The sequence below is a fragment of the Pipistrellus hanaki genome, assembly GCF_964339955.1.
Source record: "Pipistrellus hanaki genome assembly, chromosome: 10".
Lineage (NCBI taxonomy): Eukaryota > Metazoa > Chordata > Mammalia > Chiroptera > Vespertilionidae > Pipistrellus > Pipistrellus hanaki.
Window position 1 is genome coordinate 41885426 of NC_140512.1, and position 14743 is coordinate 41900168.

Genomic DNA, 14743 nt, shown 5'->3' on the forward strand with positions numbered 1-14743 from the left:
AAAAATCCTAGACTGTCCAGGGAGATACTAATTAAGGGGCTGCTATAGCACTCCATTTCAAAGCCATTAATAAAGTAGTTTGTATTTGATACCAGGAGAAGTAGAGAAAGTTGATCAGAGTTTTCCAGAATGCAGTGTGGAATGCTTTCACTCGCTTATCCACAAGAACAAACATCCAGACCCTTGTAATTACATTTCCCTACTCTTGCTGTGATTCACAGAAGAGGATCAGGGTAGGAATCTAGGAAAGAAAGTGGAATCAAGGACAGTAGAGAGAGAGGTCTAGGAATCCAGCCAATGCTGAGATTGTTGACCCACGGGAGAAGATGAGGGGTGCCGATGACAAGAAGCCAAGGGTTGCAGGAGATGCTCAAGAAGTTTGGCAAGCCTCCTCTGTCCCCCCTTTTCTAGGCTCCCTCCTCTGAGACAGTTTCATTACTCCACCTGGCACCCATCCCCCTCACTGTGAGTGCAGAGATAAAGACCTTAGAAGACAGGTAGAAAGGAAGCGGAATAAATTTTGAGGGATCAAAGCCAGGCAAAGGGGATGAGAATGAGATTGTTTCTGGTATCCAGAAAAGGAACTGAACCATATGGGACAGGGCGTGGGGTGGCGGGGGGGGGGGGGGGGGGGGGGGGGGGGGAATAGCTGTGCAGGTGAATATACTAATGGAATTCTTTTTTGAAGGTAGCCATTGGTTTACACAGTGAAAATATTCCTATATTAGGAATAAAAGACCAGCCTTCAACCCCAATAGAGACACTCTTGGATGAGCCCTTTTATCTCTTGGGCCATAAATTGTGGCTCCATATAGCAATAAGATTTATATTCCTGAGATTTATTTTCCCTTATGAAAATAAATTTGCTCAAAATGTATTATTAAAAAAAAGATTTTCAAAGAGGATTTGGAAGATGATGTCTCAAAGTGTGTTTCCCTAACTCACTAAATTTCTTACTGGGGTGATTCATCTATAATATAGGGAGTGGATGTGGCAGTGCAAAGCATAGTGTGGAACTGAAGCAAGTTAGTGCTAACCACATCTTAAGCTTTGGGCTTCTGAGGAGACCATGTAGGAGTTTGACCTCTGGATGCCTTCTGTCAACAGTTGATTACATAGCTGGGGGGAAGGGCAGCCTAGCAGCCTAGAAGGGAGCCTGATAATCTGGCTGAGCCTGCGGCAAAGACAGCGGCCTCCCAGATGAGCCAAGTGCAGCTACTCAGTACCCCAGCGAAGTACTTCAGCCTGTTTTCTTTTTAGCCCTGAGCATATCTCCCCCTCAGGGCTGATTGGAGAACCCCTGTCTTATTTTTCATCAGTTGTCAATTTCTGCTACCCAGAAGATCCCAACAATCTGACTTCTGTGAGTGCTAAAGGGATCAATGACAGCTGATGGAATTAGGCAACGGGCATATGTACAAAGTTAAAAAAAACCTAGTCGTTTGAGGGGCAGGAACTCAAGATAAACAGCCAAAATGAATGGCTCCTATGGCCATTTAACATAAGAAATGGAAGAGAACTTAAAATAGAAAGGATGCATTGGGGGTAAGGGGGGGTTAGGGGGGAAGTATGAAATTCCTTTGAATTTAAAAAATAGAATAGAATACCTAAAAAAAATAAGTAAATAAATACATAAATATCAAACAGGAAATTGCCTCATGATACAAAAGAAAAATGCAAAGAAATGGAAACAATTATTGAAAAGATAAATGACAAGAAAAGAAGATATAGGGACATAATTTGAAGTAGGAATTTCAGAAGGAACGGGTGGAGGAAGAGCAGTAAATTAATGAGAGCCTGAGTACTGTTTTCTAGATTTTATCAATTTCCTTGGTCATGCTTATTTTGAGCTTTTTTCAAATCTGTCTTAAACCTTAAGATTACTTTTCAGCCCTAGTAGGTTTGGCTCAGTGGATAGGGTATTGGCCTGAAGACTGAAGGGTCCCAATTCCAGTCAAGGGCACATGCCCTGGTTGCAGGCTCAATCCCTAGTAGGGGGTTTGCAGGAGGCAGCCAACTGATGATTCTCTCTCATCATTGATATTTCTATCTCTCCCTCTCCCTTCCTCTCTGAAATCAATAAAAATATATTTAAGAAAAAAAGATTACTTTTCATAGAAACAACTACTTTTCATATTCATATTTTATTAATTTGTATGGTATTTAAATAAATTGCATAATTGCAAAACACTCAACTATCAAAAACTAGTCAATAAACAAATACTGGTTCTTGGTGAAAATGACATCTTGATGGGAGCCTAAGTGTACAGTTATCTCCGACTGTTCAACATGAAAATCCCATGTGTGGTATCAGTCAGTACATTTATAATGTGACAGGTTTATTAGCAGGCATCAGTTATTAAAACCTTTAGGGTATAAATATTAAAGCTTCAAAACTCATCTGAAGACAACATGAAGTTGAAACATGGAAAATCACGATAATGAATTGAAAATTTGATATCGTGACTTTGAAGGGAGCTTACATGCAATAACCAATGGTTTTATATAGGAGAGAGATTGGCAAGCTTTTTCTGTAAAGAGAGAGATAGTATGTGGCCCTTCTCACTCCTCCTTGTCCTCCTCCTTCTCCCACTTCCTTCCCTTCTCTTCTTTCTCCCTTCACCTTCCCCTCCTTCCCTGGTCATTCATACACACACACACACACACACACACACACACACACACAATGCTTCAAAAACATTAAAAAAATATTCTTAGCTGCTGACTCTACAGTGGAATGTAGCTAAATTTAGCCAATTGACAGTAAGGACTTTGTAGATTCCTGATAATGTAACATTAATAATCAATTAATAATTTCTCTCCCAAACAAAAATTAAATTGCTTAGGAAAAGGCTGAATGGAAAATATAGGGTTTCTGTGAAGAAAATTGTATAATTACATTGATAATCAAAAATCTGAATAAATGAGCTATGTCATGTTCCTAAGTGGAGCGCTTCCTGATTGCAGAGCAGTCACTGTCCCCAAAGTAATTTAAAAATTAAGCCCAAAGCTTAAGATGTGGTTAGCACTAACTTGCTTCAGGTTCCACACTATGCTTTGCACTTCCCAGTTAAAATTATATTAGGATTTTTAAAGTAGGATGTGATAAGCTTATTTTAAAATTAATATGCAAGAGAAAATGTTTAACCTAGCCAAGAAAAGTTTGAAAAAATGTTGAAGGGGGTCTGTCCTACAAAATATCAAAATCAGCCATACATAAGATGGCATAAAATAGACAAATCAATGGAAGAAAAAATAACCCGGGTTTATGAAATTCATGCAGACTTCTTGGAGTCAGATTTTATCTTCAGTGTAGGCTTAGGCTTTTTAAAAGTGATTTTCTATTCGTTTTCTTTCTGTGTTTAGGTATAAGTGTGCTAGCAGAGTGTCTAGACTGTCCGGAATTGAAAGCAACGGCAGATGACTTTATTCATCAGCATTTTACTGAAGTTTACAAAACTGACGAATTTCTACAACTTGATGTCAAGCGAGTTACACATCTCCTCAACCAGGACACTCTGACTGTGAGAGCAGAGGATCAGGTGACTAAACTGCCTTCTCACGTTTATCTTAGTAAGAATGTATGAAATCTTATGCTTCGTGTTGGGATACATGACAAGAAGAAGAATCAATTAGAAAATAATGTATTTTTCATATTAGAGTATCCCAAAGTTTGTTTCATAGGAAAAGTTTGGCCACGTGGTAGAGATAAAGCTATTCGGGACCATGGTAGGCAGAACAGTGCCTCCCCCAAAAATGTCTATATCCTAATCCTTGGAATCTATGAATAGGTTGCCTTACATAGCAAATGGGTCTTTAGAAATGTGGCACGAATAACAAGCATCCTTAAATGCGGAAAAGGAAAACAGAAGGGTCAGTGTCTGAGTGATGCGATGTGAAAAAGACTTAGCTGGCCATTGCTGACTTTGGAGATGGGAAGAAGGGGCTGCAAGCCAAGAAATGTAAGCGGTTGCTAGATGCTGGCAAAGATGGGGAAATGCTCTCTCCTGGATAAAGCATTGGATAAAACCTTAAGGAATTGTCTAAAAGTACAAAGTTCAGTTAATATGTATCAATGGTGGTTCATTAGTTGTAATAGGAGTATCATACTAGCCGAAACCGATACTAGCTGAAACCGGTTTGGCTCAGTGGATAGAGCATTGGCCTGTGGACTGAAGGGTCCCAGGTTCGATTCCAGTCAAGGGCACGTACCTTGGTGTGGCCACATCCCCAGTGGGGGATGTGCAGGAGGCAGCTGATCAATGATTCTCTCTCATCAATGTTTCTAACTCTCTATCTCTCTCTCCCCTTCTCTGTAAAAAATCAATAAAATACATTTAAAAAAAAAAGAATATACTAATGTAGCATTTTAACAACTGGGTGCAGGGTCATTGGGAACTCTGAACTATCTTTGTAACTTTTCTGTAATCTAAAACTATTTCAAAAGAAAAAGTTTATTTTAAAAAATAGACCAATTCCCATAAAAAATGAACTCATAGGGAGATTAGAGCTTAGGCTTTGTTGTGTTTTTTGTTTGTTTGTTTGTTTTGTTTTTAAATTTATTTTATTGATTTTTTACAGAGAGGAAGGGAGAGAGATAGAGAGTTAGAAACATCGATGAGAGTCATCGATCAGCTGCCTCTTGCACGCCCCCTACTGGGGATGTGCCCACAACCAAAGTACATGCCCTTGACCGGAATTGAACCCCGGACCTTTCAGTCTGCAGGCCAACGCTCTATCCACTGAGCCAAACCGGTTTTGGCTAGAGCTTAGGCTTTGTTAATGCCAACCCAAAATTAACAACTTTATGTAGCTCAATGTTTATATGGTAGATGTGAAGGTATATAAAATAATGTTTGTTTTCAGTGTGTTTAAACTGTGATTTGTTAACCAAGTTATATTAATAAACTTGGACTTGTTTGATACAGTGTAATGAATGCCATACTATTATTTTAGAAAATAATTCTTTTTTTTTTTTTTAAATACATTTTATTGATTTTGTACAGAGAGGAAGGGAGAGAGATAGAGAGCTAGAAACATCGATGAGAGAGAGTCATCAATCAGCTGCCTCTTGCACACCCCCTACTGGGGATATGACCGCAACCAAGGTACATGCCCTTGACCGGAATCGAACCCAGGATCTTTCGGTCCCCAAGCCGACGCTCTATCCATTGAGCTAAACCAGTCTCGGCTAGAAAATAATTCTTATATAAAAATTTTGTAATTTACTTTTTAAATATAAAAGTTGTATATAATAAAGTTTTTGGAAAGCAGATAAGTCTATCATTTCACAATTCAAGAATATTAGATTAGCGTAGGGAAGCATAGGGCTCAGCCCTGTGATGTACAGTCCCTTTCCACAACGTTGGAGAGAAAGCCGGACCTTGAGTCTGCGCCTGCATATTCCTACAACTTCTCAGAGTCCTCTGGACAATGACTGAGGAGACAAACCATGCAGGAAACAGCGATAAAAAAATTAAAATTAAAAAAAAAGAATATTAGATTAAATAAAATCATAGGTGACCTTTATATCTTTTGAGATGGAACGCCTCTTAGGAAATTAACCTGTTTTCCTGTTACCAAATGTATGTTCAATACAATGATTTTTTTTTTTTCAATAGAAATACACATCCTATCTCCTTCCAAAAAGGGAACGTAATTTGTTTTGAAAAGTCACAAATTCAACATTCTCCTTGTCATTACATTATGTAGTAGTAATTCTAAAAAACATGTTACCTAAGAATCACTAGAGCAATGTGTAAACTGTTCTAAAATATAGGCTTTGTTTTGTTTGGGTATAAAAGCAAATATTTGAATAAAATATTGGGAATAGTGATTATGAGATTCTTCCCCTTCGATGTGAGTATAAACCTAGGTAACTGTAAATGTTCCTGCCCATCTAAGAACGTCACTATGCTGTTTTTCCTCCCTTAGGTTTATGATGCTGCGGTCAGGTGGTTGAAATACGATGAACCTAATCGCCAGCCATTTATGGTTGATATCCTTGCTAAAGTCAGGTTTCCTCTCATATCAAAGAATTTCTTAAGTAAAACAGTACAAGCCGAACCACTTATTCAAGACAATCCTGAATGCCTCAAGATGGTGATAAGTGAGTTGCTTTACTCCATTTACAGCCTGATTGTGTAACAGTTTTTCATGGGCTTTAAAGACTCTTTAGAACAGTGGTTCTCAACCATTTTAATCCCCCGACTCTTTAATACAGTTCCTCATGTTATGGTGACCCCAACCATAAAATTATTTTTGTTGCTACTTCATAACTGTAATTTTGCTACTGTTATGAAATCATAATGTAAATATCTGTGTTTTCCCATGGTCTTAGGTGACCCTGCTAGCTGTTTTCAACATGTAGGTCGGGACTGTAGAGCCTAAGACCATCGGAAAACACAGATATTTTCATTACAATTCATTAACAATAGCAAAATTAGTTATTAGGTTTTCGGCTCTCAAAAGAAATTTCAATCATTGTACTGTTGATATTTGGCTCTGTTGACTAATGAGTTTGCCGACCACTATGGTATGGCCCTAGCTTGCTTTCATAGATTTTCTAGGTGATTTCTAATATATGTTTAAGATGGGTAACTGCTGGGTTAGGAGATCTGAATTTCAATAATTAATATTTTGGCAGCTATTGCTTGAAAAGCCAGATAATTCACTGGTATGTAATAGTGGGTGGGGCAATCAGCTTAATGGTAATTGCTGAGAACAATAAATTGGTTAGGACTCAGATCCTAACATATTTCTCCTGTCTCTCTTCCCCCTCATAGAGGGCTGATAGAAAAAACAGTTTCACAAATAAAAGCACTATTATGTTTGGGTGAATTTCCCCCCAAAGCATTAAAGTGCCTGAAGTTATTAAAAGAGTTGCCATGTATTTTTCCACAGGTGGAATGAGGTATCATCTCCTGTCTCCAGAGGATCGAGAAGAATTGGTAGATGGCACAAGGCCCAGAAGAAAGAAACATGACTACCGCATAGCACTATTTGGAGGCTCTCAACCACAGTCTTGTAGATACTTCAACCCAAAGGTAACTGATTTTTCCTTTTCTTTCGGAAAGTTTTGAGCAAGTGGACACTCACCTACTACCAGTAGTAATAACTCGTGCTAGTATGATGTGCCTTTACATACCTTATGGGAAACATAGTTCTCATCTTCTTTTTGTACATTGGGAAATTGAGGCTTAGTCAGGTTTCAAAGGTTTCCATAATTGCTCTGGAGTGTGGCACAGTGACCACTGTCAAAGGAAATGGAGTACTAGTTCTCTTACCTCATTTTGATAGCAACTCCCTGCTTTTGTTACAATTCCTTTTCTTATGTGCCATTTTCAATGAATATTTGCTTCTGGAGTACATGTATTGTTTTTGTTTTGTTTTTGTTCAGTAATTATGTTTAATATAAAATAATATACAGTCATTTTAGAAAATTTGGAAAACCTAGAAAATCGCAGAGAGAAAAGATAAAATTACCTTTAATGCAACCATCTGGAAAGGATCACCAATTTTAATGTATTTTCCAGGACATGCTGTGCCGGTTGGGCCAGCAGAGCCTGAGTCATAGATGTATGGACACGATTTTAAAAATGGATCTTTAATTATAACCTTACTGGAGTCCACTCACATTTCTATCCCTTGTGTCTTGGACCTGGGTTTTTGGCTGTGTGGGAGATAAAACAATATTTTGCTGATCCTGTGATACAGTGAGTATTTACTGGGACACAGAAAATGCCAGTCCTAAAAGATAGCACCCCATCCTGGCAAGTCTGTAATTGGTGTTGAGTCTAAGCACGTAAGGGTCTCTTTCATCATTTTGTAGGCCTATTTTTTGTTGATGAGAGGTACTTGAAGAGTCCAGAACATCCTGTTGACATCAGGATACTTATCTGATCTTTCTCACTGAAGTGGGTGCTTGGAGGCATTGTGTGTAATACTGTAGTGGTGATGTACAAGGCATTTATCAAAACACTTGGTGGTGGTGGTGGTGGTGGTGTTAAGAGTGCAAAAGACTACAAAAGCCAATCCAAATCCAGAGTAAGTATCAGTTCCAATAAGGGGCAGGCATTGTCCCTTCAACCATGGAAAGGTCCCAGTATAGTTAGCCTGGGATTAAGTAACTAACTGGTTCCCTCAAGGTATGGTATCAAATCAATATTGGCCAATAATATTGACAGAGTGGGTCCTGGCCAGTAGAGGATAGTCACGTGGTGTGGGGGAGTTCTTTAGCTTCTGTAGCCACTGGCTGATGCAAGCCTCTGTCATTGCCACTGTGGTCACTCTTAAGGCCATTGAGCAAGTATCAGATTGGGGTCAGGGGGAGAGATACAGATGCAGCCCTGTCCACATGATGATTAAGAGATTTTTGCTGCAATTGTGGGCACTCTGGATAGAATTTATATTGGACACAAATTTGTATCCTTTCCAGACAGCCATCTGCTTTATCTTTCCTCAGTTCTCCTTGTCAGCAATCTTCCATTCTTGCTTATTCCAAATCTGTACCCATTTGGATAAATCATTCACCACTGCCTAAGAATTGATAAAAAAAAAAAAAACAAAAAAAAAACAAAAAAAAAAACTGACCAAAAGTTTCCATCCTGAAAGGTATAATGGACAGTAAAAGGAACTGCTTGAAATTTAGCCAAATCAGAATATGGTCCTTCAGTACCTCCCCTGCAGGGACTGTGATGCTTTAGCAGTCCTCTTTGGGCCAGTTCTGTCACAAATGGACCAAGCTCAGATTTCTCAAATTTATCAGCTGATTTTAGGGACTGCCTCCATGAAGACATAATCCTGGTTAAGAGAAAAAGCCTTCTGGGTAAGGGTTGTAATTAGCTGTTCAGGTATTCTGTGCCTTTGGGACCTCCATAAGCCCAGTTGTATGTTTACATATCAGATTATTGGTTAATCGTATGCTATTTATGATTTGGCAGATCAGATAAACTCTGAAAAGGATTAATGATATGGTCACCTGGATTCCCTTAGTGTTAGGCATTTGCTGTGTGTTAGAACTAGTGGCCAGCCATTAGATGTTTACTGAGAAAATGATACCTGCTTAGCACTGGCTGGTGTGGCTCAGTTGGTTGGACGTTGTCCCATCAAGAGGTTTGATTCCCAGTCAGGTTCATACCCAGGTTGTGGGCTCGATCCCCAGCAAGAGGTAGCCCATCCATGTTTCTCTCTCCCTTTCTCTCTAAAATCAATAAAAACTTTTTTTTCAAATGGTACCTGCTTAAAGTAGGTTGGCTTGCTCCAGAATCCCAGTGGCATGCTCTGTGATCAGATTGGGGCATGCTTCAAGCCATAGGCAGCACCCTGATGCCCCAGGATCACAGTGTAGCCTGAGCGGCTGAGCTGTACTACTGTAGCCTGTCTCACAGAGCCTTCTCCTGCTCTGACTTTTTCTTGCAGTTGGCAGCTTTTTTGTTTACCCAGTTAAAGTATAAAAGTAGGACACCCAAATCCAGGATATGTGTCATCTGTAATATGTAGGAGATTCTTGGGGCAACAAACTACTCTTCATTTCCACAGAGGTCCTCAAGGCCAGGCCTCCTTTCCTTGCCAGTCGAAAAGAAATTCCATCTAATGTTCTGGGTAGACAGTAACAGAAATGTTCCTTAGCCAAAGTGTTAGCTATGTGCCAAGTTTTAGTGGTTGTTTCAATCTGGTCCAATAAGGCCACATCTGGCCTGGCTGCAACGGAGCCACCCTTCCCGGCAGTTCCTCCTCTGGTTTGGTAGAGAAGACCAGCAACAGCTTCTCCTTGTTATTATAATATACTTAACATCATAATGCGCAGAGTAAATATGCCATCCAACATCAAAAAGACCTCTTCAAGGAAGGAGGATCAGGTTGGCAATAAAATCTAATGAGCACAATGTCAGTGTACTTAAAAGATTGTTACACTTGCACATCTGTTTCATATCAGCTAAGGTTAAGATTATTGACACTAATTTCAGTGTTTTTAAATTTTTCAGGATCTTTTTGAGTCAAGAGCAGGACATTTATAAACTCTTTTTCCAAACAAAAACTGAAATCATAGGAGTTTTGGTTGTAATTCTAGATCCACAGCTTTCAGTTGTTGATAATAGTTTTATACCCATGTAGTTCCCAAAGCCTAACCATAATGTTGGATCTGATAGTTAAAAAGACTTAAACATGTTTTGGTGGGAATATTTTATCTTAGCATAAAGTAGATAGCTATTTTGATGTACAGAGGGGCAAGGAGAATCCTGATTTCATTTAGGAGACAGTGAGCATTGTTTCTAGAATAAGACAAATGTGGAATGACTCTTAGCACTTTGTATGTTTGGTCTGTAGTTCTAACACTTTCCTTGATTTTTTTTTTTTTTTAATTGAACAGTCGAAAAGAGAGAAATATTCTGCACCAGCCTGCAGATGAGAATGTAATTTCAGGATTCTCACTTGATGTCTTACCTTACTCCTATAAATAGCCCCTACTTACTGCTATTTTGTATATTCAACCAAAAATGTTTAGACTTCTGGTGGGAAATTTAAAATAATTGAGGTAATAACTACCAATAAAAACATCCTCTTTTTATCAATTCTCTCTTATTCCCTGGTGCTAACACCATTAGAATCTCATTACATTATGTATTAAATGTTTCTGTTAGAAGTACCAACCCATTCCTTATTTTTGCTATAAAACTTCATCTTGAAAAATTTGCACCATTTACCATTATTTGTAACTTTTTAATATTAGTTGATTAGTCTTTAAAACAATTGGGTAGGCCGATTTCATTATAAATTATTATTTACCTTAAGTTTCCCAAAGTGAACATAGTATTTCATTATTCAAGTAGACTGCTTAATAAAATATACTCTATAGGAATTTTTTATTTTAAAATTCTTGAAGTTACTATTTTCACAAATGTTAAAGTGGTGTTCACTATCATTAAAGGGGACCCATTTTTGTGTGTGCTCTACCAGCCAAAAATGATCATTTTTTTTATCTCCTTCAAAGGGGACAATTTAAGCATTGTTACTTAAATTGGATTATCTAAAATTAAGCCAGTGTCTCTGTAAACTGTTCTCTTTAGATATCCTTTGGATGTCACTGGTGAGAGGAGGCAGATATTTGTATTAACTGCAAATACTTACATTAATTGCTGAATGAAAAATGACAAGAAAGAAAATCTTAATATTTTTTCTGAGAATTGACGGAAAAGGAAATCTTGGGCTGCTGTATTGACTTGAAATGATGTTGTCCAATTATAAAGCCTGCTGAGCTTTCCCTTCCCTACCTGTACCTTTTTTATTTTTTATTTTTTTATTTTATTGATTTTGTACAGAGAGGAAGGGAGAGAGATAGAGAGCTAGAAACATCGATGAGAGAGAGTCATCGATCAGCCTCTTGCACATCCCCCACTGGGGATATGCCCACAACCAAGGTACATGCCCTTGACCGGAATCGAACCCGGGTCCCTTCAGTACCCAAGCCGACGCTCTATCCATTGAGCCAAACCGGTTTCGGCCCTTTTTTTTTTGTTTTTTTAAAATGTTCAAGTGCTTAGTGATTACTGAAAGAGTTATTTAGCTATAAACAGTACTCTACTCTCTGAGTATTGGTGTTCTCAAATAGTAGCATGGGAATGTCTTATGATATTGATGCCTAAATAAAAGTTGATTTAATTGACCAGTTTTGATTTGGACTCTTCTTGTCAATGAAATGATGCATTCTGAGAACTTAGAATTTTGTAAGGGTCTCAGCTCACCACTTATATATGGTAGAGAAATAAGAGAATGGGTATTAGAGAAAAGGGGATTCTGCATATTTTTTGTCAAAAACAAAGAAGGAGTAAATCCACAGGTGAGGGCCAGATCCTGTAAATCACATGTGTCAAACACAAGGCCCGCGGGCCAAATCCAGTCCGCCAGGCCTTGCAATGTGGCCCGCACCGCGCTGTCATCACTGCACTCCACTGTCAGTTTATGACATTGTCAGTTTATGACTGTTCAGTAAACCATTCGGCCCGCGATTTAGGCTGGATTTTAGATTTTGGCCCCTTCTCTGATTGAGTTCGACACCCCTACTGTAAATGATAAAGACAGAAAACCATAGGAAGCCGTGTTACATGGAGCCATCAGGTCCAGTGGGTTTACCCTGAGTACATTTTGTTTTTCTTTTTAAAAAAAGTACCATTGTTGTTTTTTATTTGTTTGTGGGGTGTTTTTGTTGTTGTTTTTAATTGATTTTAGAGAGAGAAGAAGGGAGCGGGATAGAGAGAGAGAAACATTGACACTCAACCACAGAGCCACACCACTGGGCTACCCTGAGTACATTTTCTTGCTCAGAACTCTGAAGTAGATTCATCACTGAGATCAGTGTCTGGCCCACTATGGGTGTAGACACACCTTGTTTTTATTGTGCTTTGCTTCATTGCACTTCACAGATGTTGCATTTTTTTTTTTTTTTTTTACAAATTGTTGACTACACTGTCCACCAGCAAAAATATTACAAATACTTTATTAAGACACTTGCTTTATTGCAATGGTTTGGAACCAAACCCATGATATCTCTGAGGCAGGCCTGTATTCAAGAGTGAGTGAACCAGTATATAACATTTCTCAGGCAGTTTTGTCAGTTTGTCGTATAGGACTGAGTTTAAATATTGGTTGGCTCTAAATCAAAAGACCTGGGGATTCGGGGGAGGGATGAAGTTACCTTCAAGTCAGAGCTTATGAAGTATTATTTAATTAAATGGAAACTAACTTAAATTTGTGCTTTAAAAGGAAATTAGGCATAGGCCATTGGTCAGCAAACTCATTAGTCAACAGAGCAGCAAACCGCAGCTTGTGAGCCACATGTGGCTTGTGAGCCACAGTTTGCCGACCACTGGCATAGGCAAAAGAACTGAAGGACTGGGCCATTGGTCATTTTTCTTTTGTGAGGCCTTTTTTGGTTCCTTTTCTTTTAAGGAAAACAACTACTGTGAAGAAAGAGAATTTTACATCTAGATTTATGACTTAAGTCAATTAGCCTTGATAGACTTCAGTTTTCTGATCTATTAACAAAAAGTTTAAATCTTAAATGTGAATATCCATTATGTTCACTTGACTCCTTTTTTTTTCTTTTTCTTTTTTGATCTGTGTTCACTCAGGTTCTCCTTGCCATCCTTAGTTTTTCCATATTCAAATGTAAAAAGATTCACCATCTTCATTTTTTTCTGTTCGCCTTCCCTACCTCTTCACACCTCTTGGCCATCTGCATTATCTCCTGTACTCTGCACATCTGAGACAGAGTCGGTGTTTGTCCCACTGGTGAGAACATTTTATTAAATGAGTATGTTACTGCATTTGGGGATTTGAGATAATCATTTAAAGTGTAATATGCCTTCCTTTGACAAGATTGAAAATTACACGTCGAACAACAAAGTGTGGTGATTACGGGAGTGGAGGGGGGTGAGTAGAGGAGGTAGAGGGCATAGAGGGGATAAAAGGTGACGGAAAAATAAAATTAAATTTTTAAAAATTACATGTCAAAGTTTATCTAAAGACAAGTCATGTGTTGAAATATCTGGCATGTTGCTAGCAGTGGAATTTACCTACTATCTCACCTATTTATACTCAAAGGAGAAGGGCTATTATTGAGCACAATATTCATGTCAGGTTTGATTTTTGGAGTGAGTTTCATTTCATACTTAAATTTCTGTGTAGTTCAGGTTTGAGTTTTGTTTTTTAGTGACAGGTGTTTAGTTTGAGAGCAGGGGGAAGAATGTTTTGTGACCTAAAGCAGCAGTGATTTTTAAAAAAGTATATTTGTGTTGATTTCAGAGAGGAAGGGAGAGGGAGAGAGAGAAACATCAATGATGAGAGAATCATTGATTGGCTGCCTCCTACATGCCCCCTAACCCCCATCTGGGGATCGATACTGCAACCCAGGCATGTGCCCTTGACTGGAATCAAACCCTGGACCCTTCAGTCCACGGGCTGATGCTCTATCCACTGATAGAGCAAACTAGCCAAGGCAGTGATTCTTAAATTAGTAATTCCCTTTGAATTGGTCTCGTCTCAGACTCCTTGCTTATTTTAACTAATCATTAACAGCTGAGAAATACATATTTATTTTTTTATTGTTCTTAATTTTATCTATCAGCTTATAACCACAATCATTCCCTACCCACCCCCAACTGTGGAAGCTTTTTTGTTTTGTTTTTTCTCTAGCCACAATGCTATATTTCTTAAAGAGCTTAAGTTATAAGAGTATTTTCTCCTAATGGCTGATTACTAAATTCCTTTCTGGACTTCGGTGGTTAATATATTTCCAGCAATGTTTGTGTGACAATGAGTGCACTTCACAGTGGGTATAGCCCATGAAATCACTTGGCCTGATTAAGTGTTTGCTTCTGGAAAACTGGAGTTCCCTCACTAGAGTACTGCTACGTGGCAGGAAGGCAGAGACTATTTCTGATTCATCCTGTAGTTGAAATCCAGCCTCATAGTATAACTCTCTGTGTTTTTCAATTCACAATTAACTTAGTTTTAAATTTCATATTTCTATTAAAACATTTAGCACTATTATAAGTGAAAGGAGGTGTTCTTTTCCTTGCACCATGCTTTTGGAACCATTTGGTTCTCATATTTTTTTCTGTTTAAAGAAAAAAAACACATGCTTATTGTCAAAAATTCAAATATACCAAGATGTAAAGGAGACAGCTAAAGTGCTCCCAACATCAAAAGACAGTCATCAATAATTAGTGAAAATCTTTCCAAT

General features: G+C 38.4%; 1 protein-coding gene across 2 annotated transcripts in view; it reads left to right on the plus strand.

The window, feature by feature from the left end:
* The window catches only part of KLHL7 (kelch like family member 7), a 41507-nt gene that overhangs the window by 13968 nt on the left and 12796 nt on the right, over positions 1-14743 (plus strand). For both annotated transcript variants that reach the window (XM_084896539.1, XM_084896540.1), the window contains exons 5-7: positions 3367-3542; positions 5935-6109; positions 6904-7046. In XM_084896539.1, the coding sequence (XP_084752665.1) occupies positions 3367-3542; positions 5935-6109; positions 6904-7046 (494 nt within the window). The remainder of the gene's footprint in view (positions 1-3366; positions 3543-5934; positions 6110-6903; positions 7047-14743) is intronic.